The 23104-nt window shown below is 61.8% G+C and overlaps 1 protein-coding gene across 3 annotated transcripts in view; it reads left to right on the top strand.

Annotated features, from left to right (window-relative positions):
• The window catches only part of GRM4 (glutamate metabotropic receptor 4), a gene marked incomplete at both ends in the record, with an annotated part of 104361 nt that extends 83556 nt beyond the window's left edge, over positions 1-20805 (top strand). For 2 of the 3 annotated variants that reach the window (XM_079781664.1, XM_079781665.1), the window contains 3 exons: positions 1571-2506; positions 8563-8809; positions 14368-14417. In XM_079781664.1, coding sequence (XP_079637790.1) covers positions 1571-2506; positions 8563-8809; positions 14368-14417 — 1233 coding nt within the window. Of the gene's footprint in view, positions 1-1570; positions 2507-8562; positions 8810-14367; positions 14418-20778 lie in introns of those variants that run through there. The other variant, XM_079781666.1, reaches the window with a different exon arrangement.
• Between the last annotated feature and the right edge of the window lie 2299 nt (positions 20806-23104).

Here is a 23104-nt window from a genome sequence, read left to right on the forward strand (position 1 = left end):
GGAGCAGACGCTGTGACTCCGGCCCCCAAGTGGTCAGCTCCCTTTGCCCAGCGCCTCCCGCTTACTTTCCATAATTCTGTGACACTCAGAGCGCCCCACCCGCCTGTGGCTCGCTCGCTCACAGTGACCGTGTCTTTGGAGACGTGGGATGGTGATTAGCCCTAGTTTAGAGCAAGATGTGAACACTAACCCTGGGCACGCAGTGGCTGTCCTGGGAGTGAACCTTGGCTCGTTGCTCTCCGCTGACCCCAGCTCATGTGTCGCCGGAGGAGGCCCGTGGGCCGAGCCATCAGCAGCGCTTCTCCCCGCCAGTGTGCACCCGGATCTCCTGGGTCTCCTGAAAACTCAGGCTCTGAGTCAGTGGCTCTGGGGTGGACCAAAATTTTTGCTTCCCCAGCAAGCTCCTGGGTGGAGCTGCTGCTGCTGGTCTGGGGGCCACTGCTGAGCAGCAAGGCCTCCTGAGCGTGCTCTGCTCTGCCGTGTGCTTCTAGGCCAAGCATGTCAAACTCAAAGGCTAACACAGGCCAAATAAACAAGGTGTAAGCTTATGTGGCGGCAAAAAACCCAAAAGCTTCAATTTTAATAGGAACGTAGGTTTATTTCGATAGAGACATGCTGAATACAAAGGGCTGAAATAAATGAGTTATCGTTAACATAAAATAATAGAACATTTTAATAAAATTTAATATTTTTCCTTGAACATTAACTTATCAGACATTAAATAACTGCACAAATTAATAAGGGTAATGCAAATAAATCTATTTTCCTTGTTCTCCGAAAGTGAAATATTTCCCGTTGCACACACCAAACAAGTCAGTCCAAGACTAATGACATGGCCATCGGCTGCTAAAATATTCATTGCTAGTATTAGTGGAGAGAAATACCTGTGTGTAAGGCCCGTAAGGGAAATAATGCAACACAATTATAGTAATCAGTAATTAGCGAATGTTGTAGTTTGTTATTAATAATCCTATATAATAAAAGGCTAATATGCAAATTAGAGTTCAAGTGACCAGGAGTTCAATTGACTGGGAGTTCAACCGCTTGCTATGACGTGCACCATCCGCCAGGGGGTGGCGCGAAACAAAGGAAGGCCCAGCCGGCAGCTGGAAGACCCCGATTGGCCCTGATTGCTGGCAGGCCTAGGGACCCTATCTGTGCACGAATTTTGTGCACTGGGCCTCTAGTTATGTATAATAGGATACTGTAAAAATTAAGTTATGGGATTTTTATTAAAATGTTTCTTATATACTGTTATATTTGTTGTGGGCCACATGTGGCCAGCGGGCTGCGAGTTTGACATGCTTGCTCTAGGCTGCTCTCTTGCTGTCCCCCCTACAACCCTGGAGTTTTGGACTCAATCAGGATTTCTCATAGGCCTGTGTATCTGAATCGGGGGGAGCGTGTTTAAATCCAGCTATTGGTTTCAGCGGTCTGGGGGCCCGGGCAACTGGATTTGTAGCCAACTAAGTGGGTGATTCAGGTGTGGGGCTACAGGGTGCCGGCCGTGGGGTGGTCCGGGGCACTGGGGCACATCCTGAGGCCCACTCCTCCACGCTGTCGTTGCCAGATAGAGCGGATGCTGTGGCCGGGGAGTGGGCAGCAGCTGCCCCGCTCCATCTGCAGCCTGCCCTGCCAGCCCGGGGAGCGGAAGAAGACAGTGAAGGGCATGCCCTGCTGCTGGCACTGCGAGCCCTGCACTGGGTACCAGTACCAGGTGGACCGCTTCACCTGCAAGACGTGCCCCTACGACATGCGGCCCACGGAGAACCGCACGGGCTGCCGGCCCATCCCCATCATCAAGCTGGAGTGGGCCTCGCCCTGGGCCGTGCTGCCCCTCTTCCTGGCCATCGTGGGCATCGCGGCCACGCTCTTCGTGGTGGTCACCTTTATGCGCTACAACGACACGCCCATCGTCAAGGCCTCGGGCCGCGAGCTGAGCTACGTGCTGCTGGCGGGCATCTTCCTGTGCTATGCCACCACCTTCCTCATGATCGCGGAGCCCGACCTGGGCACCTGCTCGCTGCGCCGCATCTTCCTGGGGCTCGGCATGAGCATCAGCTACGCAGCCCTGCTCACCAAGACCAACCGCATCTACCGCATCTTCGAGCAAGGCAAGCGGTCGGTCAGCGCCCCGCGGTTCATCAGCCCCGCCTCGCAGCTGGCCATCACCTTCAGCCTCATCTCGCTGCAGCTGCTGGGCATCTGCGTGTGGTTTGTGGTGGACCCCTCCCACTCCGTGGTGGACTTCCAGGACCAGCGGACGCTGGACCCCCGCTTCGCCAGGGGGGTGCTCAAGTGCGACATCTCAGACCTGTCGCTCATCTGCCTGCTGGGCTACAGCATGCTACTCATGGTCACGTGCACGGTGTACGCCATCAAGACGCGCGGCGTGCCCGAGACCTTCAACGAGGCCAAGCCCATCGGCTTCACCATGTACACCACCTGCATTGTCTGGCTGGCCTTCATCCCCATCTTCTTTGGCACCTCACAGTCGGCGGACAAGGTGAGTGGGGGTGGAGGGTGGGGTGGGGGTGAGGGCCGAGGAGGGCAGCCTCCCACGGGCTTGGAAGTGCTTGTTCTCATGCTTTGCCCTAGCTTCTGTCTTCATTGTGTTTCTCCTCCAGGTTCTGGGCTTTCTCTCCTCCCTCCCTTTCTCTTTTCCGGCCTCCTCTCCTTTTCTCTGTCTCATCTCTCCCCTCCTCTCTCTCCTTCCCTTTTCTAGCCTCCTCCTCTTTCCTCATCTCTCCACCCCTGCCTCTCCCACCACCTCTCTTTCTCTTCCCCCTTTCCTCGTTCCTCTCCTCTTCCTCTCTCCTCTCTGAGCCTGGGAGGCTGCACCGTCTTTCATTCTTCATTCTTTTCTAGACAGTCCATTACCTCCCTCTCCACTCAGCCCCACCTTCCTTTCTGTCCATTCCTCTCTTCATCCTCCTCCGCCCACCCTGCCTCTGCCCTCACAGGATCCCCTGGGTCCCTGGGGTGGGAGGTGGGCAGGCAACTTTCCCGTCTCCCAGCCCCAAGCTGCCCTGCCTAGGAGCTGGCCTGGCAGCGTCAACCCACGGCCCTTCCCTCCCGCGCCTCCCGCTGGCTCTGTAGGCCATCCCGGACCCACCCCCAGGCCCCGGGGACTCTGCCCACGTCCCAGCACAGCACTGGAGATTATCTTGAAGAGTTGGGTGTCAGTGAAGTAGAGGCCAGCGACATGGAAGATCATGGGGACCCCAGACCCCAGCTCCTGGTTGGAGCTCTGTGTCTAACCGTGGGATCCTAGGCAAGCCGGCTGGCCTCTGCCTGTTTCTTTGTCTGTGGATTAGGGCCGTGATCCTTCTCCTCATCCTATAGGTGTTGTAACAACCACACGACGTGATGGTGTAGACGCAGTTGACCTGCTGTGTGGGTCTGGGACTGGGGAGGGTGGTGGGGACAGGCGGATGGCATGGGACCCAGTGGCTGTGGGAAGGCTGTAGGCTTTTGCTGAGAGTGAGAAGGGAGTGCTGTGGGGTTGTGAGTGGGAGGGAGGCGTTGCTGTGTAGGGTTAAAAGGATCCCGGTGGCTGCCGGGTGGGGCTCGGAGGAGGTGAGCCGGGATCAGGGCTTCCAGGAGGAGGTTATGGAATAATCCCGACAGAGGCTGCAGGCAGGCTGGCGGGGAGGCGGGGGGCTGGCAGTGTCTGGCGGGGGGCTGGCCTGTCTCTGATGGGTTGTATGTGGGTGGGAGACACAGAGGAGTCAAGGATAACACTGTGGCTTTTGGTGTGAGGCTGGGAAGGGGGGGGTGTCGTGCACTAAGGTGAGGAGATGCTAGAGGAGCCGATATGGGCGGACATCGGGGTCCTCTGGACGTGCCCGTTAGATGCCAAGTGCAGCTGTCATGTCAATGGCTGACTAGATGAGCCTGGAGCTCAGGGGCGAGGGCCAGGCTGGATGTAACTGGGAGAGTCGTCAGCCCGTGGGTGGCATCAGGGCTGTGAGCCTGGGTGTCGCTCCAGGAGGGCTTGGCTTCAGTGCGGCTGTCGCCAAAGCCCTGGCAGGCGGGTGCTTGTCATATGCCAGATGCCTTACCTACCGACTAGATCACCCCACACCCGCAGGTGAGGGTAGCTGTCCCCGTCCCCATTTATACACGAGGACATGGAGGCACAGAGAAGCAGAGTGACTTGTCTAAGGTCACACAGCCAGTGGGTGGCACAGCTGGACATGGCCCTACTCTAACTCCGGAGCCCCCGCCTGTCCCTGGCCCTGCAGCTCTGGGACACCTTCTCTGCCTAGGGGCGTCCTGGGTGGCTGCCCCCCTCTTCTCCAACAGCTCCACTCTGATGCCGGGCCAGGCCCAGGGAAGCCTGTGGCCTGTCTTCCAGGGGTGGCCCTGCGGGCCGGGGTTCCAAGTAGCAGACCTTGGGGCTGGTAGTGAGTGCCCTGAGGTCTGAGACCAGGCCTGGCGCCAGGCCGCTCCGGAGCCAGAGCAGCCACAGGCCTCACTCGTGCTGAGAGCCAGGTCTCCAGCGCCCACCACGCCTGTGGGAGGCCCTCCGTGCTGAGGGCAGGTGCAGGCGGGGGCCCACGCCCTGCAGCACTAGGGAGCCCCACAAAGCCAGCAGGGGGCCACCCCACACTCCAGGAAGCTGGCAGCTTAAGGAATTCCCTTGATAATACCACGGGGCCCCTTATAACACCTCCTCAGAGGCCAGCAGCATGGTGGTTAAGCCCCTTGCTCTGCTTCTATAATTTCCTCAGGTTCCCTGCCTGCACACCGTGCCCAGTGGGGTCCCTGCCATCCAAGGGTATCAGACCTTCCCACCTCCAGATTCTGGGGCCCAGCCGCCCCATCTCTCCAGGTGACCCCCCGCCCCACGCCTCTGATGTCTCCCTTTTTAGGAGGCTCCCCTCAGCACTGACTATGAAAAGGAGCCTCTGAGAGGTTCTGCTCTGAGGCCCCGGAGGAGCAGGGCCTTGCCCCAGGTCCCACAGCAGGCTGGCTTCCCGCAGTGTGTGCCCAGAGCGCCCAGCTCGACCCTGATGGCGTGGGGCCTGGCTGCGCCCCTCCCCTGGGCTTCTGCATGAGGAGGGTGAGGAAATGAGCTCCCAAGTCCTGCGGGTTCAGACCACCAGGCTTCTGAGAGGCGCAGACACCCTGGGCCGCTGTGCGCTGTCAGGTGGCAGCGACCAAACGCCCCCGGGAGCTGCAGGCCTGGCTGCCGTGTGTGTGCTCGTGTGTGCACGTGTGTGCACAGGGAGTGGGGAGGAGTGTGCCCAGAGGTTTGTTGCTGCTGGTGTGTATACATGGGTGTGCAGATTATGTGCAAATGTGAGTGTAAGTGGAGTGTGCAGGTGACGTGTGTGGTCAGGTGTGTGTGCAGATGTGTGAATGTGTCTTTGCGTATATGCACACCCGACTGTGTACCACGTATATGCAGGGTCCGTGTGTGTGAGCACAGGTGTGTCTGAGTCAGGTGAGTGTGAGGTTGTGAGCTCAGGTGAGTGTGAATGCAGAGATGCAGGAGTGTACAGGTGTATGTGTGTGTGTTTGTGGGCATGCATGTGTGCAAACCAATTTGCAGGTGCTCTGCTGTGCCTGCTTCCCCGGGTGCGGGTGCGGGTGCGGGTGCTGGTAGCGTGGAGCCGGCTGAGCCACTCTGGTGAGCCGGCGGCTGGATTTCCCAGCATTAGCCCGGATTTCCAGGGCTTACCACGCAGCCGGCCGCATCACCCTGAGCCGACCAGAGCCGGCTTCCGTGCCGTGTGGGGTTGCTGCTCAGCCAGGCTTGGCCAGGATGCGGCCGCGGAGGCCGGCCGGATGTGGAGAAGCGGTCTGGTGAACAGATGCTGAGGATCCCAGTGGCCACAGGGCTGGCCTGGGCAGAAGCGCAGAGCGGGCAGAACTCCTCGGTGCCCCCCACCAGGCCCCTCTCATTCTGTACCCACCAGGCCTCATACAAAGCAGGAAATCCATCGCCCACAGCCAGGTAGCTCCTCTCTGTGCCCTTTGCCCCACCCCAAGGTGACCTCCGCCCTCCCCCCGCCAGCCCAGGCCCTGACAGCCTCCTTCCCGCTGGAGGGCACTGGCTTGGGGGGCTCCGTGCGGGATTCCTGCTTCCTTAGAGGACGAGCGAGCGGAGCGCAGCGGGGCCTGGCCCAGGGGGAGCGGGAATGGGGCCGTTCAGACCCTCCGGGCTGGGGCACGTGTGGATGGGAGAGACGGGCCGCACTCTGCCTGGCTTTACCACCTGCCTCTGGGCCAGGCCCATCTCCGTGGGAGGGCCCGCTGGGTCCAGAGGGTGTAGAGGATCACTGCTCCTCTGACGGGGTCAACATGCCACTGCCTCCGGGGACAGCATGCGGCTTCACACGGGGGCTCCAGAGCAGGGCCCGAGCTGGGGTGGCGGGCAATCCCAGACCCTGGGGCAAGGAGGGGCCTGGGGGTGCACGGCCCCACTTCTGCTGTGCACACAGCGTGACCCCAGCCTGGGATGGCGAGAGGAGCCCCAGGGCCCATGCTGGGAGGGATGCCCGGCAGATGGGCGTCGCTTTGCTCGCTTTACACCCCTCCTTGTATTTTGTTTGCACAAAGGCTCTGGGGCCGGGAAGCCCACAGCTGTGCTCAGGGCTGGCTCCGGTTTCCAGGGCCCAGAGCAAAATGAAAGCGAGGGGCCCTCGTTCAAAACTTATTAGGACTCAAGACGGCGGGCAGCAGGCATTGACCCATCACCGCGCCCTGTGGCTGCCCGGGCCACCTGCCATGTTGCCGGCTCCGCTCGTGTTAGAGGGCTCAGCAGCCACACTGGGTCCGGGCAGAGTGGGATCTGGAGCCTAGACCCCTGGCCACCACAGGCCTGTGTCCACTGCAGGGCTCACTCTGCCCAGAGCGGGGGCCTCTACCCTGGCCACCACCTCCATATGGGCCCACTGAACCCCCATAACGAGGTGGGGGCAAAGGGCCTAAGATGGATGTCTGAGCTAGAACCCCATTCCTGTTCCTAAGAACCCCCAGTGTGAAAGGAGAGACAGCCCCTCCCTCAGGGAACCCACATGTAATGAGGAAGACACGCCCCGTCCCCAGGGCACCCTATCCCCAGGGCACCCCATCCCCAGGGCACCCCATCCCAGGGCACCCCGTCCCCAGGGCACCCCAGTCCAGTGGGGAAGACAGGCCTGTTCTTGATTGCCCGGACCTCCATTGTTCCTCCAAGGAGCTCTTGTGATCCTCTGGAGCCTGTCCCCCTCCTCCCCGCGGCCACTAGTCCCCTCCCACGGGCTTGTCAGGACCTCCCCGCCCCCACGCTGGGAGACAGCTCCGTGCGTGGCTGAGAGTGTGGGTTGCGTGTGAGGACGGAGGGCGGGCTCCGTCCCATGTGCTGCAGCTTTCATGTGGCCTCCCCGTGCTTGGGGAGGAGCCTCGGGGTTGGGGTAAGGGAGGCACTTCCACCCATTGCACTGATGCGAAAACTGAGGGCCAGAGGGGGCGAGGCTTCCCCACGGTCACTCGGCTCTCTCCTCGCGGGGAAGGGCTGGACTGAAGGCCTTTAGATTCAGGGGCGAGGTATTTATGGAGCGGGGCAGGAGATGGCGAGGACCTGAGAACAGAAAGACGCGCCCCCAGGGCTCCCAGATGAGGCCAGGGCGCTGGGGACCTCAGGAAGCAAATCCAGACCGTGCTGTCCAGCTGGGCTGGGTACCAGGACCGAAGGGCTGAAGGGTGTCAGGGGGTTGGATAGAGCTGGGGCCAGGGAAAGGTTCCAGGAAGAGGTGGCATGTCAGCCAGGCCCCAGGGGAGGGGCCCAGGCCCACAAACAGCAGATTTAGGGAGCAGAACTCCCATGGCCGGACCTGGGGGCACAGCCGGGGCCTCCCCTGACCACGGGCGGCCAGAGAGGCAGTTAGGCCTGGGGACCGGGAGGGAGCAGGCGGGGAGGGGATCCCAGCCGGGGCGGTGGGAGTCTCAGGCCTGCCTGGGAGGCCCCACTAGCGAAGAATGGACTACCCGACACCCAAATTAATGGGCTTTCATTTCGCTAAACGTCTGTCACTGTTAGTGCTGGCGAGCGAGCGTGAAATGACTTCGCCTGTGCTGCCCTGTGCGTCGCGCTGGGCACTGCGGCTCCCGTGCCAGTGGCTGCTCTGCACAGGGTGGCCCGTGGGGGCAGCCACGGAAGGGGGGCCTGGCTGAGGGGCTGGGGCACCCTCCTGAGGAGGCTCAGCTGTGGTCCGACGGCCCCTCCTCAGCGCATTACAGCGAGGACCACTTCCCCAGCTCCCGGGCTGGGCACTGCCGGGCACACTGTTACCAGGGACCCGTCTGTCCTCCTTGCAGCCCTAGAGGTAAGCGAGGACGAATCACCACGCCTGCATTTCGCGTGAGGACACTGAGGCAGGAGGGACGTGGTCAGGTTTGAATCCAGGGCTCCTGTCTAAAGTCCCGGCTCTGCTCCATGACTCCCTCCGATCGATGGGGCACGGGACTGCCCCAGTCTGTCCCGGCTGCGTCTGCCTCTGGGGTGGGCGGAGGGGTCAGCGCGAGGTCAGGGGGAGCCGCTCTGACGCCTCCCCGCCCCGCCCCGCCCAGCTGTACATCCAGACGACCACGCTGACGGTGTCGGTGAGCCTGAGCGCCTCCGTGTCCCTGGGGATGCTCTACATGCCCAAGGTCTACGTCATCCTCTTCCACCCGGAGCAGAACGTGCCCAAGCGCAAGCGCAGCCTCAAAGCCGTGGTCACCGCCGCCACCATGTCCAACAAGTTCACGCAGAAGGGCAGCTTCCGGCCCAACGGCGAGGCCAAGTCTGAACTCTGCGAGAACCTCGAGGCCCCCGGTGAGTGTCTGGCCCCGCCCTTCTCGGCTGGACCTGCCCAGGCCCCGCCCCCTCCCTGGAGAGGGGCAGCCCCCCACCCCGCCCCTAGCCGATCACGTTGGGGCCGGGGAGAACCCCACGCTGCAGGTTAGTGCCCTCCGCCCTGCCTGCCAGTCCTGGGAGCGGAGAGGACCTCCAGGCCCAGCCCATGCCCACCCAGTCCTTGCCCTTTCAGGGATCTCTGCCCCATTTCTCTGCCCTGTGACCGTCCCCTCTGGGAGAGGCGGTGGTGTAGAGGGCCCTGCTCTCTGGCCCTTTGGGAACCTGGGAGCCGTGGCCCTGGCACCAGCCCCGCCACCTCCTGGCAGGGCCCTAGAGATGGGGACTTGGGACATGGGCCCTGATGGGTAAGTGAGGGGTGGGGTGGGCAGGGGCCTCCAGAGGCCAAAGTTCTCAGGGAGCAGGGTGGCCCTGGGGGTTGTCCAGGGCACCTCAGCTGCAGAGGGTCCTTTGAGGGGCTCAGGGGAGGGGAGGCGGCAGAGAACGGAGCATCTGGGCGGGTGGGACAGGTCCTTCAGGCTGGTGAAGGCCTGTGCCTGGGAGGGAGCAGGGCACCCTCTCCGCCAGCTTCCCTGGCCCCTGCCGCCAGCCGTGCGTGAGGAGACGAGGTGGGAGGAGGCCAGAGGGCAGGGCAGGCAGGGCCAGGTTAGGCCCCGGGGACCAGTATAGCGGTGACCATCTCTGAACCCTGTATGCACACCTGTCAGGTACCAGTGTCACCCCCACAGCGATCTTGAAAGACAGATATTTTGTCATCTGTGTAATACAGAGGAGAGAGCGGCACGGAAAGGCAAGGGGCGACCCCGGTCACACTGCCAGCAGGTGGCGGGCCGGCCCTGACCTCCCACTATCCCCGCTGCCCGCTGCCTCCTGGGACAGCCTCACCCTGTGGGGCGGGGGCCTCCATGGCCTTGCTTCAGGGTAGGGGGTCGGGGGGTCGCCCCACCCCACTGCAGACCTTGGCTCCCTCCCTGGCTGCCCTGTGAAGTGGCCGCTCCTCCTGCCTTCCACTCCCTTAAAGTCTAGCGGGACATCAGGTCCTGGTGGGACTGGGCGTGAGCCCTCTGTTCCTCCTTTGGGTACTCGGGGAGGCTGAGGGGTCAGCGTCAGGGGCAGCGGGAGGGACACGGTTCTCAGCGCCGGCCCACATCCCTGCCCACGTCCATGCAGATTTTTCACCTGTGAACTTCACAGCATCCTGTGAGGCCTGGGTAGGGCTGGAGGTTTGATCCCAGCTGAGGCTCAGAGAGGGTGAGTAACTCTCCTGAAGGCACACAGCTAGGTGGTGGCTGCCTGACCCCGTGACCCTCACTTCATATGGCCTCCCTGTCTCTGGGGTCCCCATTCTCTGCGGATAGTGTACCCCGCTCTGAAGCACCCCTGCTTGTTGCCACCCCACCTCCACCAAATGACTGGTTCTCCTCCCAGAGGCCAGCGTCCCTGCACCTGCAGCCCTGGGGCTCCTTTCCTCGCACCGGGCCTCCAGGGGAGAGGGGGGGCAGTGTCCTCAGAGCTCCCCACCTCTGGCCTTCCGTGTCTCCCGAATGCAGCCCTCACCTGGCCCTCCTGGCCCAGGCAGGGACCCTCCCCGCTCCCTGCCCCACACGCCCGGGCCCCTCCCTGCAGGCCATGCTCTTCGGGTGCAGGGCAGCTCTGCTCGGGCTCCTGGGAGTGAGTGGGGCTCAGCCCTCCGGAGGGTGGCACTCATGGTGCTGTGACATCCTGGGGGCCACAGAGGGGAGGCGGGCCTCACGGAGAGCTCTGATCACACCTCTGCCTCTGCTCAGCTGGCCACCTGGGGACGGGGGACAGTCACCCCCTCCCCCCCAACAAGGAGGGTGTGGCAAGGGAAGACCTTGCTCCCAGCTCCCTGCTTCCTGCAAGGGAAGGCTGAGAGCTGCCCACTCACCCCCTCCCTGCAGTGAGGCCGGAAGCCGCACCCTTTGCCCCACTGTCTCTCAGCTCGGTGACAACAGGGGCCGTGAGGTCGGGCCGGAGCCGGTGATTAATTCCGGGGACGCCCGACGGAGGGGTGTGAGCAGGAGTGGGGAGGTGTCACTGCTGTGGAGCAGGGACATTTTTCACGCTGTCACTGGCAGGCACGTATCTTTAAACAAACAATAGAGTAAATTATTCAGGGCCCGATTGCAGGCAGATTGGGTGCGGAGTCGGCGACGGGGCTGTCAGCTGCAGCCTGACAGAGGCGGCCAAGCCTGTAGACCAGCAGCCACGAGCGGTCTGTCACCAGCAAGGGATGGATGGACTCAGGGCCCCTGCCCACACCCTCGTCCCTTCCCCAACCCGAGGATGCCCTGGGGGTCCCTCTCCCCACCCCTCCTCATCGCTGTAGTCATCTCAGCCCTGCCCCTCTGCCCATCTTATTGCAGGGCTTAAGAGTATTTCCATCCACCCTGTGGCTAGGAACCAGCTAAGGGTTACCATCCCATTTCACAGGGAGGGAATTGAGGCTTCCGAGGTTCAGTTTGTTGGAAGGGCCACATGGCAGGTGCTGAGATCCTGTCCTGGTGAGGGTAGGATTGGACCCCAAGTCCTGGCCAGACTCTTCCTTTTATTCCTCATAGTCAGCTCCTGGGGGACCCTCCTGGACAGATCATTGCTCCCATTTTCCTGATGGTGAAACTGAGGCTCCACCGAAGGACTTGGGTTCCTGGCTTGGAACTGAGGGCCGAATGCACTTCCAGGTTCTGGAATCCATGGGCTGGCTTTTCTGTTGGAGACAGCTCTGGTCTTAGAGGGACGAAGGGGCCCGCCTGTCCCTCAGCTTCCGGCCACTTTCATCCCCCCTCCCCCCCCCCCCCCCCCGCCCCCGCCGGCTGCCTCAGGCTCCTCTTTCCCTGCAGCCAGTGGAGGTGGTGCTGCTGCTGGGTTCTCCTCCCCTGGGGGCCGGAGCTGCTGGCGGGTACAGCTTCGGAAACAATTTTCTCAGCTCACCCCGGGGTGACGGAGCCTGGGAGCCTCCTCTCCCCAGCTGGCCTGCAGGGCGTGCTTCAGAGTTGGCTGGGGGCTCTTTTTCTGCTGGTGAGGGATCGGGTGGGGTGGAGATGGGGGGTGGGGGTTCCCCTCAGGAAAAGAAGGCACACGCAGCCACCGCTCGGTGTCACAGGCGGGGAAGGAAAGGAGCAGCTGGGGTCCCAGAGGAGTTGGAGGCTGTCTCCAGAGTGCTCTCTGCTAGTCCCCCCCCCTCCCTCTCAGCAGCGCGGCCTGACGGGGTTCCAGCCTCTCGTCCCTCAGCTCCCTTCCCCAGGGGCACTCCCCAGGCCCCTCCTGTATTGGCCTCCGTTAAAATGGACTCATCCCGTGGTCCTCCCTCCCTCTCGGTCACCCAGCACGCTGAGCGGGTGGACATTTTCCAAGGGAAGCTGGGGATTCTTTGTAACCTAGAAGGTACTGTGCCGCGTCTTATTCTCGTCCTGGAGGCCATGGGCACCATTTCCTTCCATTAGCACCTGTCTGGGTGGCACCTAAAACTTGAAACCTTGCTGGGGCTGCCCAGCCTAGCGATCGCTCATCTTCTGCTTTAACAGTTCTGCTGACAGGGAGCCCACCCACCACCTGGGCGTCCACTCCACTCCCAGCTCTGGCCAGGAGAGTTCCTCCTTCAGCTGTCCTCAGGCCTCCCCACTGGCCCCCGTGTGCCCCTCTGCTCACCCCGCCCTGATTCTTCCCACACTCAGTGGTCCCCTGAGAGCGGGACTCGGCGGTCCTCCAGTTACACTGCGGTGACAAAAAGGCCCCGAACAGAGTGGCTCAGCCAGAGCATGTTGTTTCTGTCCGGTATAATAGTACACGGTGGTGGCAGGAGCCGGGACCCAGGTTCCTTCCATCTTGTTGCTCCATCGGCTCTGAGAGGGCTGTCCTTGTCCTCATGGCTGAGGCTGGTGGCTTTCCCTGTCTGTTCCGCCCACGAAGGCAAAAGAGAGGAGGTCCAGGGGAAACCACCAATTTTAATCAAATGACATGGAAGCTGCACACAGCCCTTCCACTCCCACGTCAGCAGGAATGCCGTCAAGCAGGGCCGCGCTTTGCTGCAAGGGAGGCTGGGCAATGTAGTCCTTAACTTTGGCCGTGGTGAGTCCAACAAAAGTGGGAAAGAGGGTTGAGGGGACAGTGTGCAGCTCACCACACCACTCCCCTCAATGTCCTCTTCTCTAGCCAGACGCCCTGATGGACAGGGTCCTGCTGAGGGTCAGGGCAGCTTTGTGACAAGCGGTACAGGATTTTCTCCCGTGCAGCCTCCTTACCAGGCGGCAGTTCCGCCCTTGACCACTGTCCTCTGGGTGTCCTCCAGGCGATGGAGGGAGACCCTGAATGCTCGCAGGACAGGACAAAACCAAGGACCTGGCCAGCCCACCCCTCAGGCCTCAGTTCCTCACTGGGCTGCGGTGAGGTCAGCCCCGGGGGAGCGCTCACGCTGCCGTGACAGCTGATGTCAGCCGTGAAGGCTGTGGCAGGAAATGGGAGCTACCCAGATATGGGGCTCCCTCTGGGGCCCAGGGGTGGGTGAGCGAGGGCCAGCGTGATGGGTGCAGATAGGGGAGCCGGCTGAGGCAGGACAGGGACACCCAGAAATGGGAGGGGGCCTAAGAACTCCCGCTTCCCTCGAGCGTGGGGAGAGGCCCAGTCAGTCAGAGGCCTCTGCCTCGCTTAGCAAGGGCCCTGTCTGTCCCATTATTTCTCTCCTCTGTCCCTCCCCACGCTTCCCGTAGGCTGCCAGCCCCCGTGCATTCTTGGCCTGGGCTCTTCCAGAACGTGCAGTGGGGCTTCTGATAAACTTCCCTTGATAATGTGGTTGACTTTGGAATAACGGGGGGCTTTGGGGTGCCAACGCCCATGCAGTCGAAAAATGTACATATAACTTTTGAACCCCCAAAGCTTACGTTGTCCCTGGGGATCCTCGGGGGCTTGGTCCAGGACCTCCGTGGGTACCAGCCCTGCAGATGCTCCGCCCCCACACAAACTGCCGAGGACCAGTGCCTGCAGCCGGTTTCCCGCACCCGCAGGCTCCCAACTGCGATCGAAAACACCGCGGGTATTTACTCCAGACAAAACAAGACAAAAACAAGAAAACCAACGGAATATTAGCAGACCCTTGAAGTTCAAACACGTGTTAAGGGTCAACGGAGCTTTAAAAATATACAATTATACCACAGATAAAAGTGATTCTTTTAAAGTGTGGTGGAGTCTGGAGGTGGCAGGGGCTCCTGGGGAGATCTTCACGGGGGGGGGGGGGGTGTGGGAGGAGGATTGGGAGGGAGCACTCAAAGAGGGGTCACATCTAGAGCAACAGGTGAGGAGGGCGGGCGCTCCCAGCAGGAAGCCCAGCCCAAGCGAAGGTGTGAAGGTGGGAGGCCCAGAGCAGGGAGTTGGTGCCCAGGCCGGGGAAGGTGGACTGCTCTGTCTGGGGTCTGGACTGGATGCCCTGGCGGGCAGTGCGGGCGCGGCGGGAGGTGTGGGGAAGCTAGCCTCTGACTCCTGGGTACCCCGGTCTCTCCTTCCAGTGCTGGCCACCAAACAGACCTACGTCACCTACACCAACCACGCAATCTAGCGAGGCTGCCAGAGCCGAACCGGAGGAGGAGGACCCGAGACCCTCGTGATGGTGCGTCGAGCCAGGGCCACTCCCGGGGCCCAGCTGATGTCCTGCCTGCCCGTGGACACCCGCGGATGTGGCTTGGTGCTGAGGACAGCAGAGCCCCAGCGGTCACTGCTGGGTAGCCTGGGCAAGCCGGGTGGGCGCCAGGGGGAGGACCAGGGGCTGGCAGCTTCTGCCGCTCCAAGAGCCTGTGTCTTGGACCAGGGCCCCTCCTAGCCCCAAATCACAGGGGCTCGGTGACGTGGGCCCCAGTGCCGGTCCCCCTGTCCCTGCCTGTCCCATGGGCGACCTTCTGCGTCTGTCTCCATCCTCTTTATTTTCTCATCTGTGTCGCCTTCTCTGTGTCTGTCTCCATCTGTGTGCTCTGTTCTCCGTATCTTCCTCTCGCCTCTGCGTCTCTCATGAGCGCGACTCCAGGTCTCTCCTGTTTCTCTCTGTGCTCCTCCGGGTCTCTCTCGTGCATTTTTCTTGCCTGTCCTCCCCACCTGCACTTATGACCAGCCTCTGCGCTCGCCTCCCTGCCACCTCCTCGCATCACTAAGTCTTCCATGTCACAAAAGAGAAAAAAGGAAAAAAATATCAAAACACAAAAAGCCAAACAAAAACAAACCCTGAGTGTGTTGCAAAGTGCTGCGTCTCCTGGTGGCCTCTGTGTGTCCCGTGGCCGCAGCCCGCCCGCCTGCCCCCGCGCCCGCTGCGTGGCCCGCCCGCCTGCCCGCCTGCCCCTCCTGCCGATGACACGGAGTTCAGTGCCTGGGTGTTTGGTGATGGTTATTGATGACAATGTGTAGCGCATGGTTGTTTTTTATACCGAGAACATTTCTAATAAAAATAAACACATGGTTTTGCACCCTGGCTCCACGTCCACTGAAGGTCGGGCAGTGGGACCGCAGGCTCAGCCCTCCGCCGGGGGGCCGGGGGCAGCGGGGAGGAGGAACGGGGTGATGAGGCGAGGCTTGGGCGCTGGAAGCTGCTCCCTGGGCTGCATCGAGTGGGGGTGTGGGGAGGCCTTGGGCAGGGAGGGGCCAGGACATTGTGGAAGATTCCAGAAGTCAGCCCTGCTGGTAAGGGGGAGGCTCTGTTCCTGGCCGCTGCCCTGCAGCCCCCAAGGCAGGTACCATTTCTGCCCTTCCTTCCTCTCTGGCTCACATCCTGTGCCCTGGGACCCCAGCCCACCACATGCCTGAGCCCTCCTCTCTCCCCAGGGAGCTCTCCTCCTGAGCATTTGGCTCCCAGCGGCCACAGTCCCCCCTCTCCTGCTTGTCCTGTCTTCAGGCCACAGGTGCTGAGATGATGGGTGTGTCCGGTGGGCCAGGTGGGCCGCACAGGTGTGCACACATGTGTCTGTTCTGGCTGCATGTGTGTGCGTGCTCCTGCCACCTCCACATGCACGCTCATTTCTCTGACTGTTTAGGCCCAAGTGGGTGCGAGTGAGTGCTCACAGCTGGCTTCCCTGCAGGTGGGAGGGAGGGGCAGGGTGTGGCCTCGGGGACGGGCCCTGCCAGGGCTGAATCCTAGAGCCAGCGGCACAGCGAGGCCCAGGCAGCAGCTGACTCCCCACCAGCCGCCTCCTAAGCTGAGGGGTGTGGGCGCCGTGGCTGAGGCCTGGGGGCCCCTGGGCGGGAGTCAGGCGGGGCCTGGGTGTGAAGGTGTGTGTGGAGGGGAGGGGGCAGCACTGCGTTGTGCCAGGCATCAGTGCCCTCGGAGGAAGCCTTTTACTGGGGAGGCCGGTCACATGTGAGCACGCCTGCGCTCAGGAGCGGCTGCGAGACTGGGCAGCCCGCCGCGTGTTCACTCGTAGATGCTGGTGCGAGGGGGGGAGGGGAGAGGGGGAGGAGGCTCTCACTGCTGGCCTTGCTTTCGCAGGGCGGACCTCAGGCCCAGGTGGATCCTACCCAGTGTCCCAGGCTAATCAGCAAAACTAGGTTGTCAGGCCAAGGCCGTTTGCCAGAAGCTCCCGGGCCCATTCTGCAGTGTTTGTGCGCCTGTGCGTGTGCATGTGCGTGTGCGTGTGTGTGTGTGTGTGTGTGTGTGTGTGTACAAGGGGAGTGCGGCCAGCTCTCCCCCTGGGGATTCCCTGACACACCCCCAGCCTGCACCTCGCCCTCCCTGGCTCATTTCCCTGGCACGGTGAGTGCCTCGCAGGGGCACCAGGTGAGGCTGCAGGCCCGGCCTGGAACCCAGGGTTTGATGCTCGCTCAGCCCAGGACTTTTCAGGGGACTCGCACGTCTGTGGAGCTCCATCTAGGTTCCGAGGGAGAGTCACCTTCCCCAGGGGTGCGGTCCCTTCCCCTCCCCTCAGCACTCAGGAGAGGCCCGTGGGGGACCAAGGAGGAGGCGGGGTTGAGCAGGGTGGGCGCCTGGTGGGCTTAGGTCAGCGGGCATCCCTGAGACTGGCTTAGTCAGCCTGCCCGGGGCTCAGAGGTGCAGGTGGGGAGGGGGCATCCAGTCTGCTGGGGAGGCACGGGCCTCAGGGAGCCAGAGTAACACGGTTGTGGGAATGGGCGGGGTGGGGGGAAGCCTTGGGTGGGTATGAGTTCTGAGCTGAGCCTGGGGTAGGGAGGAGCTCGGGCTCCATGGTCCCAGGGCCGGGAGCACGGGCCGTCCCAGCAGGCCTTTTGGAAGTCAGACCTGCGCTGATGCCCTTCCTGGGCCAGCTGGCTGCTTACCTTTGCTCTCTGCCCCTTATTATGAACTCCCTGGGCTCATAGGGGCACAGGAAAGGAGGGCTGAGCTCAGTATCTTCAGAATGGCACATTTTAAAAAGTTGTGGGGGGGTTTAAGTGTCCCTGCTCCCTGGACAGAGATGTGCAGTGGCCCCCAGAGACCTTTGCTCTGCAGCAGGGCGAATGGGTCTCCACAGGCTCTGTCGCCCACACCCCCATCTCGCCTCCCGGTAAGAGGCCCAGGGGTGAGCTCATGGCAGCCCTCAGGCGTCTCAGGGCAGAATGAAAGATCTTCTGCCTGCACCCTACACTGGCACATCCCCAGGTCAGATGAGCCAGTGCTGACCCCCCAGGACTGGACCTGAGCTAATGGGTGGGGCCTGCTGGAGTGTGTTCTACAAGCTCCCAGGGACCCCTGTGCACCCAGGACCCTGGTGCTCCCAGAACCCGCTGTGCTCCCAGAACCCGCTGTGCTCCCAGAACCCCCTGTTCTCCCAGGACCCGCTGTGCTCCCAGGGCCCACTGTGCTCCCAGAACCCGCTGTGCTCCCAGAACCCGCTGTGCTCCCAGGGCCCCACTGTGCTCCCAGAACCCGCTGTGCTCCCAGAACCCGCTGTGCTCCCAGAACCCGCTGTGCTCCCAGGGCCCCACTGTGCTCCCAGAACCCGCTGTGCTCCCAGAACCCGCTGTGCTCCCAGAACCCCCTGTGCTCCCAGAACCCGCTGTGCTCCCAGGACCCCCTGTGCTCCCAGGACCCGCTGTGCTCCCAGGGCCCGCTGTGCTCCCAGAACCCGCTGTGCTCCCAGAACCCGCTGTGCTCCCAGAACCCCCTGTGCTCCCAGGCCCCCCTGTGCTCCCAGGCCCCCCTGTGCTCCCAGAACCCCCTGTGCTCCCAGAACCCGCTGTGCTCCCAGGACCCGCTGTGCTCCCAGAACCCGCTGTGCTCCCAGGGGCCCGCTGTGCTCCCAGAACCCTCTGTGCTCCCAGGGCCCGCTGTGCTCCCAGAACCCGCTGTGCTCCCAGGGCCCGCTGTGCTCCCAGGACCCGCTGTGCTCCCAGAACCCGCTGTGCTCCCAGGGCCCGCTGTGCTCCCAGGACCCGCTGTGCTCCCAGAACCCGCTGTGCTCCCAGGACCCCACTGTGCTCCCAGAACCCGCTGTGCTCCCAGAATCCGCTGTGCTCCCAGAACCCACTGTGCTCCCAGGGCCCGCTGTGCTCCCAGGACCCCACTGTGCTCCCAGAACCCTCTGTGCTCCCAGAACCCGCTGTGCTCTCAGAACCCGCTGTGCTCCCAGAATCCGCTGTGCTCCCAGGACCCGCTGTGCTCCCAGGACCCCACTGTGCTCCCAGAACCCGCTGTGCTCTCAGAACCCGCTGTGCTCCTAGGGGTCTGCTGTGCTCCCAGAACCCGCTGTGCTCCCAGAATCCGCTGTGCTCCCAGGACCTGCTGTGCTCCCAGGACCCCACTGTGCTCCCAGGACCCGCTGTGCTCTCAGAACCCGCTGTACTCCTAGGGGTCTGCTGTGCTCCCAGAACCCGCTGTGCTCCCAGAACCCCCTGTGCTCCCAGAACCCGCTGTGCTCCCAGGACCCCCTGTGCTCCCAGGACCCGCTGTGCACCCAGGACCCACTGTGCTCCCAGAACCCGCTGTGCACCAGGGCGTCCGATGAAACCATGCTCCAGCAGCAGAACCCTTTCTTTAAGTCCGAGCGGCACCCCTGGGCACTTGTTAGAAAAGCAGATTACGGGTGTGTTCTCGGCCGCTTCCGGGGTGGCTCCTGCCATCTGTCTCCCAGGCTTCCAGGGCGCCGCCATGCCAGCCTGAGTGTGAGAATTGCTGCCTAAAAACGACCTCGTCAAAGGCCACGGCGTGTGATGGAACTATGTCTGAGCAGGAAGCGGGGGCCAGGCCTGGGGTTGCCAGGCGGGTGGAGTTCCTGGGATGCAGTACTGACAGACTGGAACCAGGAAAGGCCCAGGAAAACCAGACACACTGGCCACCTGCCAGCCCCCTTCTTTACCCATCCCTTCAACTGCGGGCCAGGTCCCGGGTGCGCACAAGTGTCTGGTACCGGACCGTGGGCTTCTGCATCAAAAGGGAACACACTGCTGGGCCTGCGTGGCTCAGGGGTTGAGTGTTGACCTTTGATCCAGGAGGTCATGGTCCGATTTCCCTATCAGGGTCCATGCCCTGGTTGCAGGCTCGCTCGATCCCCAGTGTGGGGCATGCAAGAGACAGCCGATCAGTGATTCTCTCTCATCACTAATGTTTCTATCTCTCTTCCTCTCTGAAATAATATATATATACTAGAGGCCTGGTGCATGAAATTCGTGCATGGGGGAGGTGTCCCTCAGCCCAGCCTGCACCCTCTCCAATCTGGGACCCCTCCAGGGATGTCCGACTGCCCGTTTAGTCGAACATCCCTCTCACAATCCAGGACTGCTGGCTCCCAACTGCTCGCCTGCCTGCCTTCCTGATTGCCCCTAACTGTTTCTGCCTGCCAGCCTGATCACCCCCTAACCATTCCCCTGCCAGCCTGATTGTTGCCTAACTGATCCCCTGCCAGCCTGATTGCCCCTAACTGCCCTCCCCTGCAGGCCTGGTCACCCTCCCCCCAACTGCTCTCCCCTGCAGGCCTGGGTTCCCCCCCAACTGCCCTTCCCTGCAGGCCTGGGTCCCCCCCCCCCAACTGCTCTTCCCTGCAGGCCTGGGTCCCCCTCCAACTGCCCTTCCCTGCAGGCCTGGTCACCCCCAACTTCCCTCCTCTGCAGGCTTGATTGCCCCCAACTGCCCTCCCTTGCAGGCCTGGTCCCTCCCAACTACCCTCCCCTACTGGCCATCTTGTGGCAGCCATCTTGTATCCACATGGGGCAGCCATCTTTGACCACATGGTGGCAGCCATCTTGTGTGTTGGAGTGATGGTCAATTTGCATATTACTCTTTTATTAGATAGGATATTTTAAAAGGGAACAACATCCACTCCAGAGCTTGTTGGGGCTCAAAACCAAGATTGAGCAGGAGCCCCGAGCTCCTGAGCTCCCAGGTGTGCTGGACACAGACACCTTGTGGAACCCTAGGACCCTGGGGACTCAGCTTCAGGAGCAAGGTACAAACTCAGGCCCCTTCCAGCTCAGGCGCGGGCTCTGAGAGCCAGCGTCCCCGTCTGGTTCTCCCTTCCTGCCGCTCAGGCCCCGAGGCAGAGGCAAAGGGGGCCAGGGAGTGGCCATTAGCGCCATGCCCTGCCCGTGACCAAGCCTGTGCCCGCCCACCTCAGCCTGTGCCCGCCCACCTCAGCCTGTGCCCGCCCACCTCAGCCTGCAGGCCCCGGAGGGGCCTCGCAGCCACAGGATACTGAGCTTCCGGGGGCTGTGTGGCCCCTCCAGCCAGAGGACAGGCCCTTGGTTTTGGTGCGTTCACTGGGGCCCGCTGCGCCCTCCTCCCTCCTGGTCTCTGCCTGCCCACTGAGCAGTGAGCGCCTACGGGGCTCTCCCTGCCCTCCCGCCGGCCGGCACTGCCTGGCTGCCCCAGAGGACAGGGCCCGGGCCTCCCTGAAGACACCGCGGCACTGAATGGCACACAGCGCCAAAATCTCACTTCAGCTGGCTAAAGCAGCAATTAGCATTAATGAGGCTTCTTGCTTTATTTTTAGGTAACCTCCAAGGCCCTGCCTGTGTAATTCAGCCCGCCATTGCTCGGCAGATAATTAAAACATGTCACCGTAATTTGCCCTTTTCTAAAAAGAAAGCTGGTAATTATGTTTTTATTGCGAGTGAGGGGAAAGAGGAGGACAGAAAGCAGAGAGAGGTGGAGCGGGCAGGAGCCAGGAGCCCGCTCTGGGGCAGCTGGCACGGGGCCTCCCGAACCTCAGGGCCCTTTCTGCCCAAGATCCCCTCCTGGCCGACTCCCTTGCCCGCGCTTCTCGGCTCTCCACGTCCAGGTTTGGGTGGGAGGAAGTCCTTTTCAGCCCCAGTTGGCTTCAGAGTATTCCCGTGGGCAGGAAGGGGGCGGGGGGTGGCGAGTCTTGAGCTGTGCACGGCCACCTGGGAGTCCCTGGGCTGTGGTACTATGACATGTGTTTGAAAATTGCCATAATAAGTGGTTAGATAGGAACCCCTCCCAGGAAGGGGTCTGCTGGAGCCCGGCACCCGGTGTCCGCTCTCAGGGGCCCCTGTGACTTGATGCTTCTGACTCCGAGGAGAAGGGCTGTCTTTGTGCACCAGGAACTGCAGTTCAGTACGGCTGGGTGCCGGGGCGTGGTGGTGGTGACCTAGGCATCTGCAATGAGACCCTCCGAGCCTGCGGGCCCTGCTGGGAACCGGCAGGCAGCTGCCCGCATTGCTTCAGGGAGGCCGCTGCCCCAAACACCTTGCTAACGCCATCTCTGCTGCCTACCACCCTGCCGTGACCGCCTGGGCTCCGGGCCGAGGCACAGGCATGCTCTCCATCAGCAAACATGCACACCTGCTTACAGCCTACTGGAGTCAGGTGTCAAGGGACCCTCAAGGCGTGAGACTGGGCAGGTAAGTTTTGAAAGATCTGACTTTGAAAGAACTTGGAGGTTACCTTAGTTCAAGTAGCAAGCAGGACCCCTTTCCCACCACTTTCTGAATATCACTCAGCCCCAGACCTCACATTCATTATCTTCATCCTCCTGCCAGAATGCCAGCCACCAGGGCTGTGGTTTCTGCCTGTTTTATCACAGATGAATCCCCGGGGCCTGGAACAGTACCTGGCACACAGTGGGCATATGAGAGATGTTTGTTGAATGAATGAGTGGGGGCGGGGCTGGAGACCTAGAAGGACCCATGCTATCTATGCTATCTAGCTTTATCTCCCCCTGCACTCGCCCAGGGCTCAGCTCTGTCTCTGAGTCTGCCCAAAGTCCAGTGGTCATTTCTTCACTGTGGCTTCCCAAGGTCCTCCCCAGAGGCCAGAGGAGTGCATGGATGCCGCCCGCTTGTCATTGAGTAGGGAACAGACCCCCATTTGCCCTCCCCGACCCTGGGGTTGGAATCGGGAGATCTGGATTCTAGGTAAGGCTCTGCTGCTAGCTCGCTGTGTGCCCTTGGGCAAGTTGCTTTCCCTCTCTGGGCCTTAGTTTCTTTATCTGTAAAATGAAGGTTGGAGCTCTGAGCCCTCAGAACCTGGGTGAGCAGCCAGCATTGCAGCAGTACAGAGGGGAGGTGACTGCAAAGTAGAGTCTTTTGGGGCCGGTTGCTATGGCAACTGTGCACACACTAAGATTGGGGGAGGAGCTTGAGATGCAAATCAGGCCCTTCCTTCCAGACCCAGGCAGTCTGTGATCAGAGGAACAGGCTTTGTTAATGTTTTGGGGTCGTGGAAGAGGATGGAGAAATGGTGGGGCTGTGGGGTGAGCCAGCCTGCACTCTGCCATGTGGTAGATGAGCTTGCGTATGAAGAAAGCGTAGAACTAGATGTCTGAGCTGGATGGGACTCCAGGACCATGCACTGACCCCCCCCCCCCCCATACAGTAGCAGAGGAAACAGGCTTGGAGAGGCCCTGAAAAACCCTCCACGCCCATTTGGATCAACCTCGCAAGTTGGGGCATGGTTCTTAGAGGCCCCGTGAACACTCTTCCTGGTAGGCACTGCCTTCTGAGCTTGAGTGGGGAGGCAGGGAGCCCAGCTTGGAGGGGAGGGCCAGTCTGCGCGCCCCGTCCATGCAGCTGGACAGCTGCTGGCACAGGCAGGGGTGCTGGGTCTCTGCAGGTCTGTGGCTCAGACGCCCGAGCGTCAGCTCCCCCCACTTCAGTTTCTGTGGGAAAGAGAGAATACTATCTACTGATTTCAAGACGGCAAAAGCATCGTAAGACACGGGGTCAGGAGGGGACTAGAGCCTTGGCCCCTTCCCTGGACGGTGTGCTCCCCTCTCCCCCGACCCCTCGCACCCTCCTCTGTGGGCGTGGGCTTCTTTCTTCACCCATTCCTCAAATGCTGGGCTCCGCGGGGCTCCA

Source organism: Cnephaeus nilssonii, assembly GCF_951640355.1.
Source record: "Cnephaeus nilssonii genome assembly, chromosome: 9".
NCBI lineage: Eukaryota > Metazoa > Chordata > Mammalia > Chiroptera > Vespertilionidae > Cnephaeus > Cnephaeus nilssonii.